The 13,291-nt window shown below is 47.0% G+C and overlaps 1 protein-coding gene across 1 annotated transcript in view; it reads left to right on the top strand.

Moving 5' to 3' along the window:
- PRKCH (protein kinase C eta) overlaps positions 1 to 13,291 on the top strand; it is a gene marked incomplete at its 5' end in the record, with an annotated part of 113,989 nt that overhangs the window by 98,473 nt on the left and 2,225 nt on the right. Inside the window, one exon of the mRNA XM_005417948.3 lies at positions 13,164 to 13,283. Within this exon, the coding sequence (XP_005418005.2) occupies positions 13,164 to 13,283 (120 nt within the window). The remainder of the gene's footprint in view (positions 1 to 13,163; positions 13,284 to 13,291) is intronic.

The raw sequence follows: 13,291 nt of genomic DNA, 5'->3' as shown, positions 1-13,291 counted from the left end.
GGAATTAAACCTGGATTCTCTTGTATTGCAGGCTAAGGCCTTAGTAGCCTTAATAACTGGATTATCCCCTCACTAGAAGTTCTGGTCTCTAACCTTGAACAGGACTAGTGAGAATTCTCTGAGTTTGAATGGTACAAAGCTCAAATGAAAATCAAATTCTTAGGTGTACTTGGGTGCAGGTGCTTAGAGATGCTCTACAAAGAGATATATCTAGGTTTAGAAAGCACTGGATCCATCTGCCTTTGTGAAGAGCTTCATTTTAAACAAGGATAGGAAGTTTTAGTACTCATTTCAGAGATGCTGTTGCCTTGTTTGGCTTTCATTTTGCGTAATTGCATTTCACCAATTTCCCCCCCCGTCAGAAACCACATGATTTCTGAAGATTGCACCCTGTTCATCTTTGCAGTTTCTTGATAATAACAAAACTACGTTTTAGGACCTCATTTATGTCACTGGGTGTTTCTGGGGGGTTTGTGAACACTGGTACCAAGGAAAACAAAACTAACCTCAGTGCCCTGGGACTTCGTATAGAATTGAAAGCGGAAATATTTGTGCTCCAGAAAAAAACCTTTTTATCTGTTTCCCTTTCTAATGTTTTTTTTTTTTTGTCCTTGAAATTTCCCCTGGAGGACTGGGGAGGGAGTAGGGCAGAGGTAAATCAGCAAGGTTTGATGGAGTCAATAGTCTCAGAGGAGGAAAGTTGAACATCTCACTTTTGTACCCTGCCCTGTCTGAATGTGTCGCTGGGGAATTCAGGTACTGAGGCTTCAAGCCAGGAGGAGAGGACTCAAAGTGAGCTCTCCTCTGCTTGTGTGAGCAAGTCAAACTGGGCATGGATTTGCTTGTAGGAGTAATAAAAGTGCAGAATAGGAGAATTGCTGCTGAATGGATTCAGACCACTTCAGCTTATTCCAGACGTGAATTTTGCTTTGATTTTAATTAATTTCTCCATTGCCCTACCTGAATGCAGTTCCAAGGAGCTATTGGGATTCTGTGTGTCAAATAAATTATTTCAAATACTGTTTGCCATCAGCTGACAGAGCAGTCACCAGGGTCTGATCATGGAGAAACTGTGTGAGCCTGCAGAGAGCAGGGACTGCTGCAACAAATCTCTTACAGGGAGAGTGCAGCTAGAGATTACTTTGTTACAGCGTATCAATATTCTGAATTTGTTAATTGTCACCACCAAAAAGTGCTGGAGCAGAGAGGGGAGCTTTCCAGGCAGGCTGAAGCTTTGGGATTCAGCTGAGTGAACTGCAAAATGAAATACAATCCTCTTGCTTCCCATAAGGGGGGTGGGTTTTTGGCAGCGTGTTTCGCTCACTTTGTGCATGCCTTTCTCAAATGCAGTGCAGCCACCCTGCCTGGCTCACAGCCAGCTGAGTTTGAGTGCAGAATGGTGGGACACATTGAAAATCAGATCTCAGAAACTGATGGTGTAATGGGAAGCAAATTCCCCAGGAAAGCTGCAGGGATTTTCCTTTCTGAGCATGGTTTCAGATGAGGAGAGAAGGGCTCAGCCTATGGAGTCACTCCATGGACTGGTGATCTCAAGTAGCAGTGCTTGGCCCAAAGGCTTGGAAATTTGGATGAGAGATTGCAGCTTAGATGTTTTCACCCTCAGAGCCTGGTAACAGCAGGGGCTGGAAAGCAGCATCTCCCTAGGGAAGTGTTAGTACTGCTCTGCCTTCTGCACCCTGGATTTCCAAACTCCTGTCACAGCTGTTTGCTAAAGCCAAGGATGTCTCTTGGCATTTTTATGCTAACCCCCAATCTTAATGAGAGCTCTGAAACACTTCTGGCCTAGCTGAAATGCTCTCTCCAAAAGTAAGGCTTAGGCAGCCTTGCCTGTAGCTTTATATTTTGGGGACACAAATGAGACTGAAGCCTGTTCTTCCTCCAGCTGGTTAAAGATGTACATGTTTTTTGAGAAAAAACCCTACTGGAGTTAAAAGAGTGGGCAGAAGTGGTTATATCCACCTCCAAGTGGGTTTTGTGTGAAAAATAAACACCAGAAAAGACAAGAAAAGAAGAAGGTGCAGAGGAAATTGGCTGTGATTTTAGCAGCCTGTCCTCTCCCTCAGCACAGGTGGAACAGCACTGGGGAGCCCAAATGCCCCTGGATTAGTGTGAAGAGTGAGAGGGCTGGGAAAGTGAGGGAGCTTGGCTGAGGGCAAGCATGAGAAAAATTGCATCAGCACTACAGTGCCAAGGATGCAAAAGTAAAACTTGAGCTGTGTTTCTAGAGAACAGCAGCCTGGGAGTGACTCAAAAGGCAAATGGTCTGGTTGAGTGAACTCTCTCCTGCTTTGTGTCACTGAGTTCCTTTCCCCCCCTCCGGACACCACTGAGACTTTGTTCTTGCAGAATTGTGTAAAGTCCCCTTCGCACTGTCAGGTTAACTCCAAGAGGCTGTCCTGTCTGGGAGTGGTGCTTCAGACTCAGCTGCAGCAGTAATGGTGCTCTGTGGGTCAGCAGGAGCAAGGTCCTGCTCTGATGATCTGTGTTTCATGGACTTGTTTCTGGCTGTCAGACCACAGGGTGAGGAAGTTGAGATTTCCTGTGTGTACATAGAAATAAGTTTGGTGAAAGTTAGGAAAGTGTGTGTATCTGTATGATTTTCTTCTTTCCTAAACTTGCAGCTGACACTAGGTGAGGAAAAACTGTATTTGAAGGGTACCTTCCTCTGTCTCTCCTTGTCATGGAAAGGAGCAGTGTTTCCCATAATTTTTCAGGGATGATAAAGTGAGATAAATTTTATTACTATGTGTGTGTGTATGAGTTGAATCCAGGATTACCTGGGGAGTACAAGTTGTCATTCCAAAGAAATACTGAGGAGTGAATACCTGAATACCTGTGTCCCACGTGGTCAGTGTGCAGACCAGCCCAGTTTGGCTGGATGCAGGATAACAGCTCCAGCAGAGCCCCTGGAGGTTCAGGCTGTGCAGGCACCTACCATAATGGGGGTTGAGAAGAAAAGAGTGGAGGGATCACAGAATGGTTTGGGTTGGAAGGGACTTTAAACTCCATCCAGTTCCAACCTCCTGCCATGGGCAGGGACACCTTCACCAGACCAGGTTGCTCCAAGCCCCACCCAACCTGGCCTTGAACACTGCCAGAGATAATTCACAGCTTCTCTGGGCATCTTGTGCCAGTGCCTCACCACCCCATGGCCAATAACTTCTTCCTTATATCTCATCTATATCTCTTATCTCAGTTCAAAACTGTTCCCCTTGTTCCTATCTGCCTGTGTAAAAAGTGCCTCTCCCTCCTTTTTATAAGCTCCCTTTTAATACTGGAAGTGTCCACATACAGATAAAAAAGAAAATTCCCTGAGACACTTCATCCAGGGCTTAATAAAGGAGAGAAAGCAAAGTGAACTGCCCACCCTAAGGGTGCCCCCCTGAGTGCCCAAACCCCCTTATTTTCAGAAAGGCTTTGTGGATGGTGAATGCTCTGTGCTGAGCCAGACTGGCCCCACCACTGTGGGCAAATTGAAAATGCCTTGATGAAGAGAGGAGGCAAAGGGATGGAGCTCCTACAGCAGAAAGACTTAGAGGCAGATTTTTTAATGCAATCAAAGCAAGCAGTCTGCTGTGACAGAGGAGTGGAGGGGAAAGGGCTGTTTCCAAACTGCTGACGAGGATGTCTGAATTCAGGAGAGGTGTGGATGAGCCCAGCTGCCTACTTGCTGCAGCTGCTCACCCCTGACATCAGCAGGAGGGTGAGGTCCTCTGGACTTTGGAGAGGTTTATTCTGTTCATATTCTGCAGTTGTTGAGCACCTCTGGATAGGGAGAGGTCAGAAGCAGCTGCCTCCTCCCTCAGCACATCACTCATTCCAACATCTGTGCTTTCTGCTGCCTTCATGCCTCACCTTTTCCCTAAGTCCTGGGCAGTCTCTTTGGCCCCTGCATAAACTCAACTAAACCCCATTGTTTGTGCTCCCCAGCCCTCTCCTGAGCACCTCCAAGGAGTGAAAAGAGGCAGCCAGATGCTGATGGTGCCCTTGTGTCACCCTGCTCAAGTTGTGTCTCCCCTTTGCATTTGTATCCTGCAGATCTGGGCCAGGTTCTTCCTTTCCAAGTGACAGAAAAAGGCAGATAATCTGTTTCCCATTCAGTGCTGGAATAGACAGAATGAACTTGTTTCTGAATGAACCAGATGTATTTTTTAGGCAAAGTTCAAAAGGAAAAGGATGATGGTGGACCCACTGAAATCAAAGAGGGAGCTGGATGAGCTCATTGCTTTATCCTCAGAGCTGAGGAGCCTGCTAAAAAGGCAGATAGATATTAAAAATGCCTTCAAATGCCAATAAATTATTCTCCTTGGCATCTCTTCAGAGTTGGCAGTCTCCATAAATTCCCTTGCACAATTTGATTAAGCTTTGGCTTTCAGCATGAGGCTGATATTTAAATCTCTCTGTGAAGCTCCGTGCTGGATCTGTGTACACATTTTTCCTTTATTTTGTTTTTCAGAAATGCTTTCATCTTGCATTTCCTGGTTGGCTCCACAGCCACTGCTGCAGAAGCAGGGCTCTGGAGCCTGTTGTTTCCCAGCTGGGGAGGAGCTCTGCAGTTTTAAATGACCATTTCTGCCATAAACACACTGTGGTGAGGTGACAGGGCTGTGCCCACCACAGGTTGCCTTCTTACCTCTTTTGCCTTGCACATCCATATCTGTAACCTGCTGTCTCTTATCTTTCCCTCCTAATTTTTAAAAAGCAAACAGCTTTCCCCAGTAATTTTAATCTCTTCTGTTGATTGATCACACCTTTTTCTCAAGCTCTCCTCTTCCCCACAGTGTCCAAGCTCCTGAATAATTCATTCTGATAGAAAGCTACAGATACCTGTGTAGAGCTTGCCCAGGCCAAATTCATCTTGAAATAATCATTAGGTCTTTTACCATTCCTTTTCCAACAGGCTGAAATTAGCTTCTCATTTAAGTGTGCTTTGTGCAAGCTCAGATTTCCTTCAGAAAAAGCTCCTAAAGCAGCCTGGTGTGACTCATCCTCCTCTTTCCTGCCAGGGATGGGGGAAGGTGAAGGTGTATTCATAGTGCCAGCATTGTCTTCCCCATCTTTTTTTCCTGCTTACTCCCTGGTGCTCAGGAAGGAGCAATTCCCAATGTCTGAGCCTAAGACTTGTGGCCCAGGCTCCTTCCTCAGTTCTGCCATATTTAAACTGACCTTAAAGACCCACAAAAGGGGTTTGGTGAAGTCCATTAGAATCCAGTTTTGGGACAGATCCTAAGGATTCCTTTGAGAACCTGTGTCCATCCTGGGTTTGGGAATGATTGCTGCAGGATGGGGCCAGCTCTGGCTGTGCAGTCCTGGCAGAAGGGGCCAGTCCATCTAACTGGGAGGTCTTCACACTGTGATAGAGGTAACAAAACTCTGACTGACTGAACTGTCCAGGGCTTTAGGTCTTACTCATCCCTCCAGCTTTGAACTTTATGACATGGTGTGTCTTCTCGGGAACTTTAAAATTAAAAGAATTTAAATACAACCAGGACTACAAAAAAAAAAAAAAAAAAAAGCTCCTTTGAAGTATTTTTTTTTTCTTTATTGGACTTTACAGGTTTGTTCAGGGCACTTAAGTCCCCTTTGTACTTGACCCTATGTAAATAGACCACCCAGGGTTGTGTAACAGATTCCCAGTTCCTCTTGACAGGACTATCAGAAAAGGATTAATTGTTTTCCCCTACAACCCAAGGGAGATTTTACTCCTGCTTAAAATGAGAGTGGGATCATGCTCCCAGTCTGTTAATAAGTGTGATGCTCATTTTGCCTTCATGTTTGTGCTACTCTGATTGATATATTGATTTAGTAATGGACCTGCATATCCCCATGCTGTACCTGTAGCCTGACTGTGGTAATTGAAAACCAGCAGCAGGATTTTGATATTGTCTGAGCAGCCCTGCAGCTGGTGACCCCTGTGGGGGTGACTGCTCAGTTCTGAAAGCACAGCTTTCTGGGGTGTCATCCTGACTAAAACCCTTGTCAAATATTCCATACAGCCAATGACTGAAGTTAGTATCTACTTATTATTACTGATTACAGAAGTGCCAAAAGCAGAAGTGTCAAAAATCAGTAGTTATCCTCAGGAGCCAATGCATTTGATACTTGTGGCCTTTTTATTCTACATTGGTGTTGATGAGTGGGGAGAGGCAAGGAAACAGGTAGATTTTAGCACAGTGAGGAAGTTTGTAGCTGTTCAGACAGCATTTTAGTGTGGTAGTCAGCAAAGTCTCATCAGTTCACACCACTGGAAGATCTGGAGCCAGATGTGTCTGTCCCACATGGGAGTTGCTTTATCCACCTGGGTTTATTTTGGTAGTCAGCCCACCTTGGTTTATTTTGCTGTTCTCTTGTTCAGCACTGTTTGCAATCCAGTTAATCCTTCTTGTTCCCTCGAGCTCTGTCTGGGCAGCATCAAGCAGCCATTTCTGTACCAGGGGAAAGTGAGATCAAATTTATCTGCTTAATACCCACTGCACTGACATTTTGTCCTTCTTGCCTGGGGCTGGCACATCGGACATGTGACTTCTGTCATGCTTATTGTTACATTCTTCTGGCTTTTAGGGAGCTGGGCTGAAGACTTATTTTTACCTCCCTTCCCCTTTTTTATCTGGAAAAGGAGATAACAGATATTTCACACTCTGTCTCCTCCTCCCCCCTCTCCTTTAAATGCTTTCAGGGCAGTCTTGTACTTCTGAACCCTGGCACTGTGCTTGCTGGACCTTCTCTGCACTGAAGGATTTCACCTGCTCCCAGTTTGGGGTAGGCAGGGCTGCAGCAGGGGGGTACCCACACCCTGTGGGGTCACATCCTGCCTCAGCAGCACTGAATAGCACTGCTAGCAGTCAGGGCTTCCAGCATCTGATCCCTCTGTGTGCAGGAGAGGAGCAGAAACACCACATGGCCTGTGATGTCTGCAGTCAGAGCAAATCCCCAGATTAGACAGAGGTGGCTTTTGAGAGAGCCACGGTGACTCCAGGCCTGCTCTCAGCAGCACAGTGCTCAGGGAAGGTCAGGGAAGGAGGATTCCAGCTTCCAGGAGCCTGGCTCACAGCCACAGCCAGGCACTGGCTGAGCTGCCCCAAGCACAAGGACTCCATGGGACAGCTCTCTGACCTCACCTTGCAGTGAAACTGTGCCTCCCTCACCTCCTGTAACCTGTGGGTCCGAGCCCTGCAATGCTCTCACAGGGGGAAATGAGGCACATTTGTGAGCATCACCTGGCAGGACTGGGATGGAGGCTGATGGGAGCTTTGCCCAGGAGAGCAAAAGATAATTCTGGCTCAAAATGAGCAGATTTTGTATTAAAAAAAAAAAAATCTTGCCTTCCAGTCATTAAAAATAATACAGGCATTAACAGACAGAACCATAGAACCATCTTTCTTCTTTGTTTGAGGGCTAATGACACCCCAGACCGTGGGTTTGTTGCCTTACATAATGGGCAGCCAAACTGTTTTCAGCAACTGCAGCATTCAGTCGAGAGATTCGTGTAGGGAAGCCTTAATTAGAGTAATTGCTCTATTTATATAATGATTCCCTTTTGTCTCAGATCAAATGGATCTTTGAGAAATCTTATTTCCTTTCCAGTTAATTTCTGCCCTGTTAGTTTAGCTCATGAATCTTAATGAAGAGAAGCACCTTGGGTATCTCCTGATCTCCTGCTCTCCCTCATTACTGGGGGGGAGACTGTGGGGCATTAATCTCCTGTGCTGCTGCTCTTTACTTTGGTACCAACACGAGAGAAACACCAACAGGCAAATTTAAAAACCATGAACAGGGAAATCTTCCATTCCTTTAACAGTTTGACTTGACTATTACAGTGTCACAATCTGAGTAGGGGCCCTGTGAGGCACAGGAGGTGACACTGAGGTACTGCCACCCTCTCTGTGACAGGCTGCCCTTGGGCTCCTGGTAAAATAAAATGATGAATTTTCCTGGGTCTCTGTTCCCTGCCTGTATGATTGGGAATATCCTCCCTTTCTGCTGTGTGCCTGTGTTTGAAGGATGAGCTGCTGGGACACAGGATTTCTTCTTCAGGGTAAATACACCAGAGTCCTGGTGGGAATTGGTATGTTTAAAAGGTTATTTTGTACAAGAAAGAAGGATTTCTTTCTTGTCCAGATGGCTGACAGTGTGAAGGGACTGGTTGAGCAGAAAGTTGTATTTCTCTTCCTGAAGTGCAGTGACAGGATTGAGCCTTGTTAATGTTTTCCTAGAACGTGATGCAATTTCACGTAATCTGTGATATTACTCATGAAATTAATGATGCAAATAACACATACATCAGTTGTGTAAAACCAATCAGGGATTCCAGTGTTGAGAAAGGAGACTTGTAATTCAAGGAAATAAATGCAAGGAAATGGCTGATTTGTGCAAACATCCCTGCAGTGACTCCCAGGCCATTCAACTGATTTGCAGACTCAGCCTCTTGAGACAGAAATTGCAATGCTGCATGTGAGCAGCACTGCAAGAGTCCACCACAGCCTTGCCCAGTTTCCTGGGAGTCCTGGAGCCCTTCCCAGCATGGTCTGAGCTGTGGGAGAAGGGGAGGACCAGCACAGATCCCCTCACCTGCTGCAGGCTGAGCTCCCAGGGCTGACACAGATTTTCCCCAATGGTTGGCACTGCCATGGCAGCATTTTTTCCTTGTAACTTCACGGGCTCTCTGTGGACTAATCCCCAGCTTTTAATTTCTTGTCATGGCTTGCTGCATTTTCTCTCAGTAAAGGTTTTCAACTGATCTCGTGAAGTCATGGTTTTGGCTCATGCCAGCTGCTGGTTTTGGCTGCAGTGCTGCTGGGAGGGTGAGCTGAGGTCAGGGAGAGCCTTGCTCCAGTTTGCTGCTCAGCAAACTGGTGTAGCCCAAAGGATCCCAGTCTGAGGATGCTCCCAAGGGGCTCCTTACCCTGGGAATGGGGTAATTTCCCATGGCTGGATGTGGTCACAGAGCAAGGGCTTGACAGCCTGGTTCAGGTTTGAGCTTGATAGTGTTGGTATTGGTTTTGCTGGGAGGCATCTTGGATTTGAGTTTCTTTTTGCTCAGGAACATCTCTGGTTTGCCTTGTTGTTACTGTTAATTTTTTTTTTCTTTGTGTTTCTTCTTTTCTTCATCTGTGTGCCAGAGGCTGAGGTTTGTGCTGCATTCATGGTTATTGTGGAAAAATAAAGATAATTAAGCATTAGGAGATGACATCTTTCCACCAAAAAACTTTCTACTGAAAATCTCTCGCCACCTGCACTGGAGGCTTGTCCTTGGAAGGACATTGAGGGCTGTCAAACCTGTGAAGCAAGTGTCACAGCAGACACTTTGTAAGACATTTTCCAGCTGGTTTTGAGTGCAGCCAAGGGATCATGGGGGAGAGGAGCCACACTTCTGAAAACCTTTCCCCTCAGCACTTCACCCCTCCTGCTGCACAAGAGCCTCTCACATGGTCAGGACAGGGGCATGGGCTGCAGATACTCATTTCAGAGATGGAGGCTGAGCTTGTAATTAAGTTTTACAGAAATCTTGAGCTCATTGCTTTGCGGTTAGTGCCATCAGACAGCAGAGGCAGCATGAGATGGTGTGCCAGATGCTGCCCTGCTGCAGCAGAGAAATGTCAGTGCTGCCTCAGGCAGGGAGGAAGCAGATTCATGGGTTTTGGAGCCTTTGAGAGGTCATTGAGTATTTCGGGTTTTTCTGCCTACTGGGCAACACAAACTGAAAATTTATCATTTCTGTGTCAGTGCAGTAATTCCTGGTGAATTCAAATAGTGTTTGAGAGGCTTTGTTATTCATTTTAGTGCAAGCGGGCTTCAAAATTACATTCTGTCATTTTGTGTACCTCTTACAGCAGAGCAGGCAACTGTTCCAGAGCAGAACATCAGTGTGAATCTGTTGGAGTCATCGTTTGCACTCCTGCAAATGATAAAAGACTGTGATAAAGACTGGAGCCTCTTGCCAGAGAAACACACCCCCTTCACCAGACTGTGGCAGACCTGCCACCTCCAAAACTCACCAGGAGATTTTATGTAAGGGAGGAGCAGCCATGGGCAGCCCCTGGGTGCCTGGGTAGCCTGGCATGGTGCTGCACTGCCCAGGCTGCAGGGCTGTGTTTCACATGCCACATTGCCCAGAGCTCCATCCAACCTGACTTTGAGCTCTCTCTGGGCTACCTGTGCCACATTTTTGCTGAAGCAGACCAGTGTGAGCTTGACTGCCATGGAAGGGGAGCCTCTTCATGTTGTGTTCATACTCTTGGTAGAGTTCATGGTCTGTAACTCACTTCCAAGGTGCTGCTAGCTTCCACTGGGTGCTTCCAGCACCTGGGAAACAGGCTTAGAGAGTGCTCTCCAGGGTGGTGCATGATGCTGTGGGGTCACTGCAGCCCCCTGTGCTTCTCAGCCCTGTTTGTACAGAGCCACAGAGGCAGCAGCACTGAGCTTAGGTCAGCTCATTCCTGTTGGAGGCAAGGAATAATTCAGAGGGGTTTTGTGGAAACCTGCATCGTTTTCAGGAGCCAACCAGGGAAATGTGCTCCAGCAGCAGATGAATTTGAATCCTTCACTCTTCTCCTGCCTCCTTTGTGGGGTGGATGGTGCCTAGAGTTACCCAGCTGAGGTTTACCAGTCTCTGGGTCCAAAAATGGAAAAATTGGAGCTGGCCACTTGAATTTGAACAGTTTTGGTTTGAATGTTGTGTTACCTTAAGGGATGGCCTTTGCCTAATCCTCATTGTCCTAACAAAAAGGGTGTTTTAAGCAGCCAGGAATGAATTTATGTTGGCTCTTCTCTTGTTGCATTGGATTTCTTTGCTTGGTGCAGTTTTGGCATCACATGGAATACATCAAGCAGATAGGAATATAAACACACTTTTATATCCCAGGGCTCTGAACTGGTCTGGAAATGGACACTTGGGTTCAGGTTTTGGTCTTATATGGTTGGGCATGAATGGGAGCCCAAGCAAAGTTTGTTGCCAGTTCTTTTCAGAGTTTATTTACTTTCATGATTATTTTTTCCCTTTCCACATTTAACAGAAGGTTCCTGGTGTGATGGAGGTGGTGGTAGGGCAGGAGCCAGGAGACATGTGATGTATTCCCAGATCTTTTCTCCATGTTTTTTCTTGTCTTTTTGGAATGTTTCAGTCTATACCACTCCCAGCACCACCAAGCTCTGGTCTTGTTTGAGCTTTCTAGGTGTTCCAGCAATGCAAATCAGAGCTGGTGAGGTGCAGATATCCATCTGTGGGGACAAAGAATGAATCTCTAGAGAAAGACGGGGCTGCCAGGAGGTTTCTGGTCTGTTTTGCAAAACAAAGAAGCCTAGTTCAAGGCTTGCAAAGGCTTGTCTGAACCAGGTCTCTCAGAGATTTTGGCTTGACCCATTTCTTGTTTGGAAACCAAGCTGTTTCTGGGGATATCACTATCCCACAGAAATGTTGGGGCAGTCTCTTGGGAAAGAAATTGTGTTGAAGTTCTGATGGTAGAAAGGGAGAAGAACAGGCTGGAAGGTTTGGGGAGACACAGAAGCTCTGCCTGTCCTTGGGCCTGACCCTGGAAATGCTGCATCCCCAGGGGCTGAAGAGTCCAGAGGAGCATGGGGAGAGCCCAGCTGCAGCAGCCACCTCAGCTTTGTCCCTGTCCTGGTAACTCCTACAAATCTGGGGGCACCTGGCAGCTCTTTCTACTGATGTTTTGGGTAGAATGCTGGAAAATGGTTCTGCTCTGGGGAATCCTGTGGCAGCACATGACCTCAAAGGGTTCAGGGGATCAGGGTAGAGCTGGGGGGTTTGTGCTGATGCCAGCAGAGTCTGGGGTCCTGCATGGTGTCAGCTCAAGATGCCCCATCTGCTTCATCCCTGCAGCCCCCTCACAATGGGGTGTTGGGGAGAATTCTATAAATCAGGCAGTCATCTTTCTGCTCCCCACCTTCTCCCTAGATGGGGAATGACTAGACCCTTTATCCTCTTGTCCTAGGAGAGTTTGTACCTTGTGAAAGGCTCCTGCAGTCAGAATGAAGCTGGTCTCTCACCACACCTCCCCTTCTTTTCATTCCCTCATTGCTGAGATGCAGCAGACTTGGCCATTCCCAAAACAGTGACTGATTGTCTGCTTTGGCTGCTTCAGCTGTTTGCTAAACATAATGCTCTTTCATCTTCCAGGAAATTGTCTGGACACCTCCACCAGAGTGCAGCTTGCTTTATGCTGCTGTTTCAATAGGCAAATAAAAGCAGCTATTTTCCCAGTTTAAACATAACCTGATTTCTCCAGTGAATTGGAAATACTTGAGGGAGGGGGAAAGATTGTTTATTACTGAATTTTCAAGAACTGTAATTCCAAATTAACAAGTCAACCAGCTCTTTTTCTTCCTGGGGAAAGGATTCTCCTCCTCCCCTTTAAGAATATCCACAGCACTCACATTTCATCATTTTCATCAGGACCTAAAGAGCACCCACTGGGGCCCTCTCACACCATCTGTGTGATGTATGCCTTTCCTCATTGCTCCCTGGCAAGTCAGGGCACTTTGGCTGAGGTTTGAGATTTCTTTTTGCTGCCAGCAGAATAAAAATGTTACCAAATGAAATCCTTTATTGGCGTTCCAGCAGCGAGAGAGGAGACGGTCACCTGTCTGCTCCCATCAGCTCAGGGTCAGAGGGCTCTAAAAGGCAGAGCCTTGCCCATTTTCCTCTGTTTCCTGAGATGACAGGAAGGAAAGCGTAGGCATCTGGCAGGGCTTCAGCAGGGAGAGGTTTAGGAAAAAGGCACAGCTCAGGATTGAGTCCAGGCCAAAGCCTGGCTGGCTGCTGGGCGGCATTTGACAGCAAGCTTGTACTCCTGAGAGATTAATACAGAAACAAATAATGACCAAACACACTGGGCAATATTTGTAATACTGCAAATGATGCAACTCAACTTTCTGTTCTTACTGTGGTAATCAAGGATTTCACCAAAAGCAAAAGCACCAGGCAGAAACACACCCCGACTTCTTCCTCTGGGGAGCGAGTCGAGTTCCTCGCACGCGGTTCCATTACGAGGAACTTGAGCAGTCCGGCCAGCAGCCGAGTTCAACAGGAAAGCTGAGGACAAACTTTTGTGTGGCTGCTCATGGGTCCCTCTCCCTTGGCCCTGCCGGATGGGAGGGAACAAAGAGCCCTTTGTGTTTTGCAGTTCATGACCAAGAACCCCACGCTGCGGCTGGGCAGCGCCGGGCTGGGCGGCGAGGGCGCGATCCTGCGGCACCCCTACTTCAAGGAGCTGGACTGGGAGCTGCTGAAACGGCGGCGGATGGTGACCCC

Source organism: Geospiza fortis, unplaced genomic scaffold (genome assembly GCF_000277835.1).
Source record: "Geospiza fortis unplaced genomic scaffold, GeoFor_1.0 scaffold23, whole genome shotgun sequence".
In the NCBI taxonomy this organism is placed as follows: Eukaryota; Metazoa; Chordata; class Aves; order Passeriformes; family Thraupidae; genus Geospiza; species Geospiza fortis.
The sequence above is the reverse complement of the archived record's forward strand: the minus strand, read 5'-3'. Positions and strand labels throughout refer to the sequence as shown.